Source organism: Micromesistius poutassou, assembly GCF_964030765.1.
Source record: "Micromesistius poutassou genome assembly, chromosome: 2".
Classification (NCBI taxonomy): domain Eukaryota; kingdom Metazoa; phylum Chordata; class Actinopteri; order Gadiformes; family Gadidae; genus Micromesistius; species Micromesistius poutassou.
In genome coordinates, this window is record NC_140272.1 from 9,557,486 (window position 1) to 9,569,745 (window position 12,260).

The window sequence follows — 12,260 nt, forward strand, 5'->3', positions numbered from 1 at the left end:
CCCAGTGTGGACACAACAGTCCAGGCGCCACTAACCTATTTTTAGAACCAGCGACTTGTGTCACCTGCTGGGTTCCGACCAACTGCCCCCTCCCCCCCCCCCCCCCCCCCCCCTTCTGGTGACACAAGCCTATTGTACCGATCCTGTTTGGCTATGGATCAGAAACAATGTTTTGTTCGTTTGTGTGGGAGTGTGGGAGTGTGTAAGTGTGTGTGTTTGTACAAGCTTGTGTGTGTGTGTGTGTGTGTGTGTGTGGGCTGGATACTTGCACTGCATGTCTAAACGATGAACGAGACTTTGCAAAGGGCAGGTTTGTTTGGTTAATCAAGTTCTCTGGAAGGGGGGGAAAATAATAGGAATGGAGTAATGGAAAGGGAGTGGCCGAAGTGTGGAAATCCCCTGAACTCACTCACTCTCCACCTACTTCATGACCAACCTCTCTCTCTCTCCCTCGCTCACACACACACACACACACACACACACACACCGACACAAGCACACACACCGACACAAGCACACACCCACAGCCCTCCTCTTTTCTTCCTGGGGGTATAAATTCACACAGGTAAATATAACAACAGGTGTGTAACTGGCTCTTAGAGGAGGGCCCATTCTAGGTAGGTAGGAATAAAAAGAGGATACATATTCTGACCATTCCCAAACTTTGACATCATACAGAGAGAGACCCACTGTGGAATATCTAGGATCTTGTGTTGCAGTGTGTGCCGGCGTTTACCCCTGAATCAGGTACATGTTGAGGTTCACTGTGCTGTGTTAATAATTCTACTTATGTTTATTTGTTTATATGTGTCCCTGTTAAATGGTATATATTGTATCTATCTATTTATCTATCTATTTTCTTATATAAAGATGGTTTTGTCATGCTTCAATGATGTATGTATTTCTAAACTCTTTCCAACCTCATGCCGTTCCCCTTTGCAGGTAGAGCATGTCGTCATCGCCCCCGTGTCTGAGCAGCGTCCTCACCCACGCTAACCTCACCATGTACCAGAGCCCCGATGACGCGCTGCATGAGCCATCCTTCATGCAGTACCTGGAGCCTGACTGCGGCGCTCACCCCTGCAGCCCGGGAGACGTCTCGGGGCCCACAGGTAACAGCGGCTCCCATCATAGCGGTGACACACATCAGTGTGTTCCACTGTTAAAACTCTGTTGTTTGTATACGTTAGCAGAAAGTACATCATGCTTGATCACACGTTTTTTGGTTACTAATCCTGTTAAATTGATATGAGAAAGATCAGATAGATGAGAGAGATAACAGATCCATTGAGATCAAGTCAGACTTTGTTATCCTGTGGGGTATTTCAGGAGTTACAATGACAGAAATATGACCAGTCCAGGTCACGGCAGAATAATAACAACAAGATAAAAACATGGATAAATATAATAATCATATCATCACATACACTTGATCTCTATAATTTGGTATGAGAATGAGAATGGTTGTTTCTATTTTTTGGTAAAGTTTGTTTGCTTTAGGGAAACAAATTGTCAAAAGGAGTGAAACCACATATCAGCAAGTAAGGACGTAACGGAGACAGTCCTCTATTGACAAACCAAGACTCAGACAGCCACGCCATTAACTTGCTGAACTTTGCTTTGACCTCCTTTGGGCACAATGATTTACCAAGTGGACAATATTTAACCAGGCATAATCACCAGATAGAGGACTCCATGCCACCTCATTGTTTAAACAGTTGAGGCTTTGTTAGTCTGACCTCAACAGCATATTCCAACAAGCAGGACAAGACAAAGCTCTTTAGCTTTTAACTAATTGAGGGATATGTAGATGTGTGTGGCTATGCTAATGACAAAAGCTTTATGACAAAATACAGCCAGATTTTGAGACTTTATCCTTCAATACTCCTTCAATATGTGGTTTATACTTAATCTCCACAACTACACAATACTATGAAGCAGCACACTTAACCTCCTTTCCTCTTTGGTCTCTCCACCCTTCAGATCCTGGGTACAAGCAGCGTAATGCCCAGGATTGGTCAGAAGAACATGTCTTAGAGTTCATCAGTGACCACGTAGACAGACTCAAGTTTGACGCATCCCACGTGAGCTTGGCCTCCTGCACTATGGATGGACGTCATCTCTGCCACATGACAGAGGGACAGATGCTACAGGATTTTGGGCCTTATCTTGGTTCAGAACTCCATCACAGCCTCTCCAAATATGTTCCTAAGACCAGATATGGTAAACTTGAATTAATTTGTACTAAATGCACTTCTAGCACTAGTTTCAAATGTTTAATTCGGATTTAAAGGAACATGACTATGTTTTGTGGTTGAGCAAAAAACTGACAATGTCGCTGACTGCTCTCATTTCCCAGAACCACCTTACCCGTCAGGATCAGACCTTCATGAGACATGTCGACTGCTAGAGGGCTTTTTGGACAGTCTAAGCTACCCTTTCCTGAGCACCCTAAAAGTCAACGATGGTAGGTGCCTTTTCCCATAGCATGGTATGATTGACACTTTCTGATACCAGCGAGCTGACATTGCTTCTGATCAACAGCTTGCGACATCAAGAAGGAGTGTGACTTTGAAGCACCTTATGAATTGACCGGTCCGCTTCCCATGGATCCTCTGAGAGAAACAGACCTGTCAGACCTCTCTGACAGTGAATACAGAATGTGTGGGATCCAGGTCCCCAGCTCCCCGGAGTCAAGGAGCAGTGACTCGGACCTGGAGTTCGCCTACTCCCCCAGTAAGTATGCACCTACTGCTCAGGAAATATATCAAATGTTGGAGAAGATATTGTACTTCAAGATTTCATTAATGTAAGGTTCCAAATGCTGTTCTGTGCCATTTTTAAAATGGAAGTATTTTCTTTGTTTGGTACATGGTAAACATATTAAAAGACTAAGTCTCAAGTCTCCGGATGAGTATTAGTATCACAAAAGCCAAGAAGTATAATTTAGGATGTGTCTCCATCTCCCCCTAGCAGATCAAGATATCAAACCAGAGAAGGATGAGTTCCGAGGGAAGAGGCCGCGGGGGCGACCACCCAAGCTCAGCCGGGACAGCGGAGGCTTCTTCTTCGACAATCAAAAGAAAACCAAACATGGTAGGATGCTCCTGGCTCTGAGGGACTCGGTTTACACTGTTAAACCATTGGGTTATTTCAGATTGGCCAGCCTTTTGCATTGGACGAAGGTTTTGCTTGCATGTGCACACAAACACATACTTTAAGCATTCAGTCTGACATTGCCTCTCTCTGCAGCGCCCCGTGGAACGCACCTCTGGGAGTTCATCAGGGACATCCTGGTCCACCAGGAGAAGAACCCGGGCCTGATGAAATGGGAAGACCGGCGGGAGGGGATCTTCAAGTTCCTCAAGTCTGAGGCTGTAGCACAGTTGTGGGGACAGAAGAAAAAGAACAGCAGCATGACCTATGAGAAGCTCAGCAGGGCCATGAGGTAAGCAGTTTGAGTCCTGTGGGAAACACATCGTAAGACCCTAGCATCACCCCTTCCCAAAAGCAAATCTAAAATCCTGCAAAACCAAGGCATACAAAGAGAGAGCGATGATCCGAGGCCCTCTGCTGTGGTTTTGTAGTTCCATGGTACCTTTCCAATGCTGCGTGACCCAGAGTTAACAGCTGAACGCTCTTCCCCAGGTACTACTACAAGAGGGAGATCCTGGAGAGGGTCGACGGCAGGCGGCTGGTCTACAAATTCGGGAAGAATTCAAACGGGTGGCAGGTTGAACCCACGGAGGTGTGACCTTCTAGCCCAGCGACGGGGGGGATGATGATGAAGTGGAGAGGGACCAGGATCTTCATGTGTTGCCTCTCCAGTCATAGTTTGGGTGGCATGGTGTTGCTGAGTTATCCTAATATGAATGACACTTACTTCTCTCACAAAGGGAAGGTGTTGCAGACAATGTAAGCCATTGTTGTTGGCTCTAGTAGGTTTTATGAACCGTTATGACCGTGATGTGTTGTTTTATTTTTTGCATTTGTGACTTGCACCACAGTCACCACAATGTGAGTTTGTGCACTCATTGGATGCAGATAGATGCAAAAGTGATTTGTATGGAGTTTATCACCCAATTAATATTGTTTCTTACTGGAATGTATTATTCTGAGAGATTATTTTTTACTTAGTTTTGCAACTCATTTTGAAAAATATTTAGGTATGTGGGTATAACTTTTTCTTCTCTGCAGTCTGGGAATAATAAAGTACGAGCGTGTGTTATTCTTTAGAGAATACGTAATCAAGCTATTTTAATTCTGCTTTTATATTCCCTGGTGGAACTGGAGTTGTAAATGTTGTGAAGCCCTACATTATGTTAAAATATATATAAATATGTATAAATGTATCACTTAAGGTGAATAAATGTATCACTTAATGTGCAGAAATGTGTCACAATGTGGATCCTCACTAATTGTTTTACACTTGTTAACTAACCCTAACCCTAACACAGATTGGTATTGCTATTTGCCTTGTACATACTAGCAAATAGAAGCTTTGTTGCTTACCTTTCAAAGATTCAATAAAGACCAGAAGGTAATTTCTTTTTTGATCTGTTGCTAACGTGTGTTTACTGTGCTGAGGCCTTTTTTCACCCATTCATCTTTCTATTTTCACTTGTGCTGATGATGATATATTGAATATTAGGGCTGTTCTGCAAAGAAAGCATAGAAAAAACAGACTGCACAGATGTCATGCTGTACTATTATCTCTTGAGTATAACTCACATATACATATTCCAAATACATTGCAGAAGCCACATTATCTGCAGTCAATGTTGAAATCATTTAATTTCGATATCTTGAAAATAACCAACCACTGATTGAACACCCTAAAAGGGATCAATGGCCGACCCACAACACTGGTGAAGATAAGCCTGCACTATTGAGCTGGACTCCTCCTCTGCTCCTGTTGGGAGCCTGTACTGATTAAGCAACACTGTAGATTCCCTCCACTGATGACTCTTCACAGAGAATGACTCTTCTTCATGTCCTATCTGAAACCATCGGTCCTATCGGGATGTCTGCAGTAAGAGGTTCAGCAGTAGGCCAGCCTTGTCCTTGAACTTACTCTAGACCTTCCCTCATACCACCATTGCTCCCGCTTGGAATATTTACAGATTGAAATAATCTGATGAATTAATGTATTATATTGTGAACACATAATGTGTTAACAAAAAATTCAAGTGAGAGAACTAAGGTAAGTAAACACACAAACGCCACATGCGTAGATAAACAAGCATGCACTGTACACACCACATCCACTCCCCCTCAGTGAGGTGACACTCCTCCCTTGATCAACATACCTGTCTAACAGGTGGATTTGGCAATGTTACAGAATGCCGCCCCAGCACGTAGCTTACTGGAAGTCTTGGGATGTGTGCCAGTAAAAGGAGGGAAAAGGAGGGGTAGGAGTATTCATTGGCATGACCTAACTGTATTGTCCTGCCAAACATCAACTTGGAGCTGTATTTTTGGGGTATATGTATTTTAAAAGATTATGATATCCATGTCATTATGCTTTCTATAAATTCATGCAATATCTCTGTAACATGAGGCGCTTATTCTATTTCCCAGGACGCAGACAGGCCACACCCCATCCGGGTGCACCTTATCAGAGAAGTCAGCCAGAGAAGTCGACTGTCAAAAACAATCGCTGATAATCGACAAGGACTCGTTCTAACATATTAACGAGAGATTATGAATAGGAGAGAACACACAGGGGAAGGTTACATAGATCCAATCAAAGCAATGTGTGGAAAGCCTCAAATGAGGCGATGACATCAGATCTGGGAGTTGATTAATCATTAGCTTTAAAAATGATTCTGCCAAGCCTGTTTACAATGGTTCAGTTTACTGGAAGCTGGATGATAAGAACTTTATAACCCAGCCACCTTGAATTTGAGGGGAGTATGTATTAAAATGCATACCATGTGACGCAAGTGCATGGGCTGAATACCAATACAACCTTTATTATGTTTATCTCTTTGAGCAGAGCCCCTGGGACAGTACCAATCTCTCTTTGGAACAATAAAGTACTCTGAATCTAACAGCAGATTTGCATCCAGATCACTTTGGTTAGTGCTGGTGGTGCTGTTTGACTTGTGGTTAGCATGTTGTGATCCATAATGACCATAAGTGTTTTTTACCCCTTGTGGTGGTCAATGTTCACCAGAAACCTCTACAATGGTCCTATTTTTTTAGAGGAGAAAATGAAGTGGGCGTTGTGATGAACTGTATGAGTACAGCATCAGCCTCTGCATAATCACTTATTAATGTCCAACCTATATCTCTTTTATTCAACAATTAGAGCCCTGTTCATTGTCTCGCACCGTGGTTATTTGGGGTTGTGAATGTGAACAGGTTTTCAGGTTTCCAGACGCCTGGATGCATGCAATGGATACTTTGACAGCCCTCCTCCCATGACCACACCATGTACAGACTTCCTGGTCCCTTGTTGTGTACCCTCTTCCTGCTGCATGTTTCACCTCATTCTACATGCTGAAAACAAACACCTGTTGCTCAATGTTTGAATGAGACAGGATGGTGTGTGTTGACAATGTGTAGTCGTTCTCAGGTCCAGAATAATATTGCTTGCCATCTGTGGCGTTTAAAGGCCAGATGAAAAGAGATACCATTGTACAATTGTAAGGAGGGGCCAAGTCAAAATGTTGTGAAATTCTAAAACTGTATGTGAGAAGCTTTCCATTTTGTTATCATATTCTATGGTATGTTGTATGTATATACAGTATATCAGTACTCCTTAAGCATGTGCTTAAACAATACTGGGGGTATACATTAGAACCCTTGAATGAGCCTGGAAGCTGACCTGCTGTATATTGTTGCCAGGGGAACAGCAGTGGTGTTGTTGTTTCATTCTGTATATTAGATATAGATATGATAAAAATATTAGAAAAGGGATTGTTGTTCAATTATTTGCCTCTCCTCACTTCTCCACCCATTATGACCTTTCAACCCTTGTGCCATAATGTTCCCATCTTTTAATTTAGGACTTTCAAAGGGTTGTTGAGGTGCTTCATAAAAAATGTGTTCATATTATTATTATTATTATAAAACATAAATAATAATAATAATAAAGTGAGGAAAATATCTTGCTTGGTTCATTGGTAAAAAGGAGGGCATTTGACAATGTGTTTCACTATTTCTAGGTTGATCATTAACCTTGGGTGATTTAATAATAGTCACCATCAGCTGGCATGAACTACAAAGGCTGGGCATCATTTCACAGTTACAGGAAAACCATAAACACCTCAGGACTTACACCTGAGTATAATGGCCATTTAGGGGGCAATCAAGGGCAATAAAGTGTGTGGTGTCATGTTATATAAATTAAATGAATTATTATCATACATATATATATATTTAATTTAATTAATCTTATCTTCAAAAAATATATTTTGTTTATTATGAGCATCATACATATATATCATAATATCTACTGTATCTTCTACCAGTCTCTACTACATATGAAGCTTACATTGAAGAAAGATATTACTACTCTTGCACCCAGCTCTTATATTCTGAATAGTTAGCTTAAACCGGATCCTCTGTGACACTGTTGATAGGAAACATTTTCTGAATGTAAATCTGTGGATATATATACTTAGATATGTAAACCATTTAAATCGTAATATTCCTATTTAAACAAAACAGGACATTTAAGCATTTACCAGGCTTTGTATTTGACAGCACAGTGAGGACTGACCGGAGCTAATGAACCCGTCTGTAGTCCATTCCATACGTTTATGTTTTGAAACAGCTCCTTGAGTGATATGTTTTAAAGCCATGCCTTTAGGAACCTCTTGAAGCGTGACAGTAGATTAGGTGTTATGATAGGGCTGTGACCAACACATGCTCTGACACACACACACACACACACACACACACACACACACAGTCACGCACACACACAGGCAGTTATGCACACACACACACACACACACACACACACGGTTCAAAATGTACAAACATTCATCTTAATATATTGAGGTTATTCACATACACATGGAGACACACAAAATCAAAGCAACAGACACAATACTACCAAATATACCACACACGTTTTGTTTCATTTTGTTTCAAAAGAATGTTTCAAGATGCACCTACAAGAAGGGATAGTAAAGCTGGAACATTTAAACTCTCTGTGACTTTGCGTTTATTGACGCATATCATTCTATTTAAGTTGATGCCTACACGTTTTTATATTAAGGCTCAACCACTTCATAACTGTGACTTTATATAGCAAATCTTATCTTTCATTGAAAGCCTTTTTTTTGCCTATTTACTTTTTACTAACGTCCCATTCAACACATTTTCCAGATAGTATACCTTCTAGATAATTTATATTTGAGTACATACTGTTCTTTTATTACTTTTATTACTGCCTCTAATTGTATTTTTTTTATGGAGACCTGAAGAATATCCAGGGAGTCTAACCAGATCAATCAATCTAATGCCATTAAAATTGAATTGTCGTTGGCGGACAATTATGTATTTTTACTTTCTATTTCTATCTATGAGTATTTAAATGAAAGTGTGACAAATCTTGGAAACAACCCAGCAATGCAACTAAAGCAGGCTTAGAACAATGGACTCGAAAGGTAATGGAATGCCAGGTGTCGGTTTCCTGGCTATGGACAATGGTTGACTCGACTAGTCCAGCTAGTTTTGAAGTTTTGGAAATGTGAGCTTGTACCAAGAGTCAGTCTCCAACATCGGAATGGTTGCAACCACTGCATAACATGTTGAACTTTAAGTAATGGACACATATGCATCTGCATCATGTAACACCATATAGCAGACATCCACACTCCCCACACACTTTCTCAGAGCTGTGGCCTCTATGTTACCTTCCCAGAACCTGCAGCTTGCTTACCTCTTTTTGAAAGTGATGCACAATTGTTTGTGTAACACTATTCTCCCTCGCCCTGGTGTGCCAGAGACTCCTCCTCTTCATTATGGTCTGTTCCCCCTGGACTACAAAGGGCCGGTTTATGGGAATCAAGGCCTGTGATTTGGGCTTCGTCAGGAAGCAATCGGACAAACTGAACAATAAGAACATTGAAGGGCATACAGACAGACACCAGATAGACAGACAGAGAGACAGAGAGACAGACAGACAGACAGAAAGACCGACCGAAGGACAGACAGACAGACAGACAGACAGACAGACAGACAGACAGACAGACATACAGAGAATACTTCCATTCCAGTTGGTTGTCGTGGGTGACAGTAGCTCAATGGGTAGAGAAGGTTTCACAAAACAGATGGTATTATTAACAATTCTCTTTCAGGTTAACTTTGACATTTTGAAACCTTGCTCTTTTGTAAGTTGTATAGAAACAAGCAACACATCGTTTGTCATTGTCTGTGATGCCACCTGTGGAACAAAGCTTAGCCAGCTGTCGGTTGTCTTTCCTGATAACCGCTCTACGTTTAAAGGCTAGATGAAAAGATATACCATTGTACAATTGTAAGGAGGGGCCAAGTCAAAATGTTGTGAAATTGTAAAACTGGATGTGAGAAGTTTTCCGTTTTGTTATCATATTGTGTTATCATATGTATATATATATTTATCAGTACTCCTTCAGTGTGTGCTTAAACAATACTGGGGGTATATATTAGGATGCATGTTCAAACGTAAAGTGAACCAAACATTTTCTACCTAAATGGTCAAGTGTATACTGGTAAATCATGAGGATGTATGTTTCTGGATGACGTTACGTTCCACCGTCCCCAGGTAGCACTGTGAGGGCGCCGGGGGAAAGCACAATGCAGTCTTGCCAGACATCACTTAGGTTTGGCGGCATGTTGTGATACTTGCGTTAAGGTCATAGAGTCACGGCTAATTGTTGGTTGCACGTTAATCCCTGGTGTAGGTGATGTAAGTAAGTACATAACAAAACCATCCCTCCAGGCTGGAAGGCCAGCTACACCATTTCCCAATATAACCGCTTGCTGACAGGGCTGCGGAATAAGTCACGGTGCCTCCCTGTTATAGGTAAAGTGTTACCAGGAGGTATACTGCTCTGCCCCACATGCATCACCCAAAGTGTCCCTGCCAGATCGTTTTTTTACATGCCAAATCCAGGAGAAGTTCAGGGAACAAACAAGGACCTTTGCTTTAAAGGACAATTTCGGTGTTTTGAACATTGAGCCCCCTTTCTGGGTTGTCTAGGATGAAATAGAGTGGTTGACACAGAGATTTTGACTATTGGTCCTGTCTCGGGTATTTGGCTCATTTAGAATTGTCCCTGCCTGCTTCAGAATGGCTGGCTACGGGCATTCACTTTTTTTATTTTATTTTATTTGGCATTTTGTAAATCCCATTGATTTCTGTTGGAAGACTCATTGCTCGTTGACCGGTTCTAGCCCTACTGTTGAGACGGAGAACCAAATCTGTGGTACACCAAGTGCACAACGCAGTTAGGAGGATGCTTTTTCACAACCAACAATCAAACTGTCGCTGTTATCCAGTAGTTGTCCTACAAAGTTGTGAAAGTTTGACCAGACCTTCCAAGAGCTTTGCAGGGCATCTGTTTTTTCCGGATATAAGGCAGTCACACTGGCCAGTCCTGAACGTCCTCTGCAGCTGGGCGGGGGTGTGGCTTGAATGGAACGAGGCAGACTCTAAGACAGTGACCATCCCAGAGGAACCTAACAACAGATCCATGTGTTTCTGTGAGAGCAACAGTTGTAGAAACAACACACCATGTGCCGCTTCAAAAAGCCAGTTGTCACCTAACATAACCACAGTAACCGGGAAGATGCAGCAACAGCAGAGGACTGTTCAGAGCTTACAGGGGGAACAAGCTTTCCTCCCCTCTGCTAATCAATGTGTCTTATTCCATTCTAAAAAACACAGCGAGTGATGAGTACATAGACACTTTCCCCATAATCGCCTCTACATCAGCCAATATGAAAGAGTAAGCGACATTATCACCTGGGAAATCAGAGCCACTGTTCAATCCTCAAAAATGTAAATAAAAATATATAAAAGGGAATGGGCCAAACAAGACATGTTCGACCACTGTAATGATGAAAGTGTTCTCTTAGATTGGCGCCAGCGGCCCAAATGTGAACATTGTTGATGAGGTCGCAGTTTTACTACTATATATGTGAAATATGACCATTTAGTCCAAGGGTTCGCCCAGGGTTGTGTGCTGGCTGTGAGGGCCCCCAGAGGAGGCATGTGTCTCAGAGGAGGGCCCAGCAGGTCGATCACTACGGATCTGTCTCTGATTCATGGGCCGTCTCTCTGTATAGTGGTCTCCTCAGAGGAGGTGCTGCTTATTGTACCCATGGTCAGTAATCGTTGGTTCTGTAAGATTTAGTATTGCGTTACTACTACTGCCAGGTTATTACATCCATCTCCATCTTCTAATATTAATGTCCTGTATAATATTTTTGTATTATACAGGAATCCAGGCTGGATGTGTCCATCCAGCCTGGATTGCCGTCATTGTAGGGGCAGGGCCACTTGGCCTGCAGCGGGCCGTTGTGTTTGAGGGCACAAAGGCCGTATTATTTCACTTAAATAAACAAATCCATATCTAAGAGTATTAATGGCTTTTTAATAAACACAACTTTTATCAAAAGAATAATTCAATTGTAATTCATATTACGGGTTAGAAAAGGTTTAGGGTCCCATACCATCAGTACAATCATTGAATTATCGGGGCAGTAAAATGTAACACTGAGCACATTTTCAATAGAGTCAATCAATTCAATTTAATCAGTCCTTGTTTGATGATGAGGAATAAGGGGGTTCTGGTGCTTCTTTGGCTCATAAGGTCTTATGTTTTGTCTCCTTCTGCCCAGCACCATACCACAGCACTTGACTCTGATACTGGGCAGGATCAGAGCCCTGATGACCCAGAGATGTTCTATGGTCCATGTAGTAAGGCTTGAGTGCCGGTCTCCCTGCATCCGCTTCACTGTAGGAACCTGGCTCCCTACCTGAGAGTAGCACACAGGGAAGACCAGGATTATTTTTATCTGGTGCAACAGATTTGGGTAGACTTTCCAAAGAGGGAGGAAAACTTTGACCCTTGTGGTAACGCAACACCTTTTTAGTGTCATTCAAAGGGGTGTGTCTTAACTGGAACTTTGGTGGGGCGTGTTTCCAATGAGAGCGCACACTGGCGCTTCATACAGTCCTGATATAACCTCCAGCACTACTCCAAACCTTTCTCCATCACCAGCCTCCTGATGACCTGGATCCTCCGCCGTGGTTC

General features: G+C 42.2%; 1 protein-coding gene across 2 annotated transcripts; it reads left to right on the plus strand.

Moving 5' to 3' along the window:
• The first annotated feature begins 597 nt into the window (after window positions 1–597).
• On the plus strand, window positions 598–4,522 carry elf3 (E74-like factor 3 (ets domain transcription factor, epithelial-specific)). 2 transcript variants are annotated; one of them, XM_084464139.1, is made up of 8 exons: window positions 598–747; window positions 943–1,112; window positions 1,984–2,223; window positions 2,360–2,467; window positions 2,545–2,736; window positions 2,974–3,096; window positions 3,253–3,448; window positions 3,649–4,522. In XM_084464139.1, exons 2-8 carry the CDS (start codon window positions 950–952, stop codon window positions 3,752–3,754), a joined length of 1,128 nt encoding a protein of 375 aa, XP_084320265.1. In that variant the 5' UTR covers window positions 598–747; window positions 943–949; the 3' UTR covers window positions 3,755–4,522. The 2 variants fall into 2 exon arrangements, with proteins under 2 accessions (XP_084320265.1, XP_084320266.1); XM_084464140.1 differs by having other exon boundaries at window positions 2,977–3,096.
• Window positions 4,523–12,260: the final 7,738 nt, after the last annotated feature.

Excerpts from the sequence above, each read along its gene's own strand:
- elf3 (XM_084464139.1), top strand. The coding sequence starts at position 950 with ATGTCGTCATCGCCCCCGTGTCTGAGCAGCGTCCTCACCCACGCTAAC. Across the intron at positions 2,737-2,973 it reads GGAGTTCGCCTACTCCCCCA|CAGATCAAGATATCAAACCA; the intron begins GTAAGTATGCAC and ends ATCTCCCCCTAG. Across the intron at positions 3,097-3,252 it reads TCAAAAGAAAACCAAACATG|CGCCCCGTGGAACGCACCTC; the intron begins GTAGGATGCTCC and ends CTCTCTCTGCAG.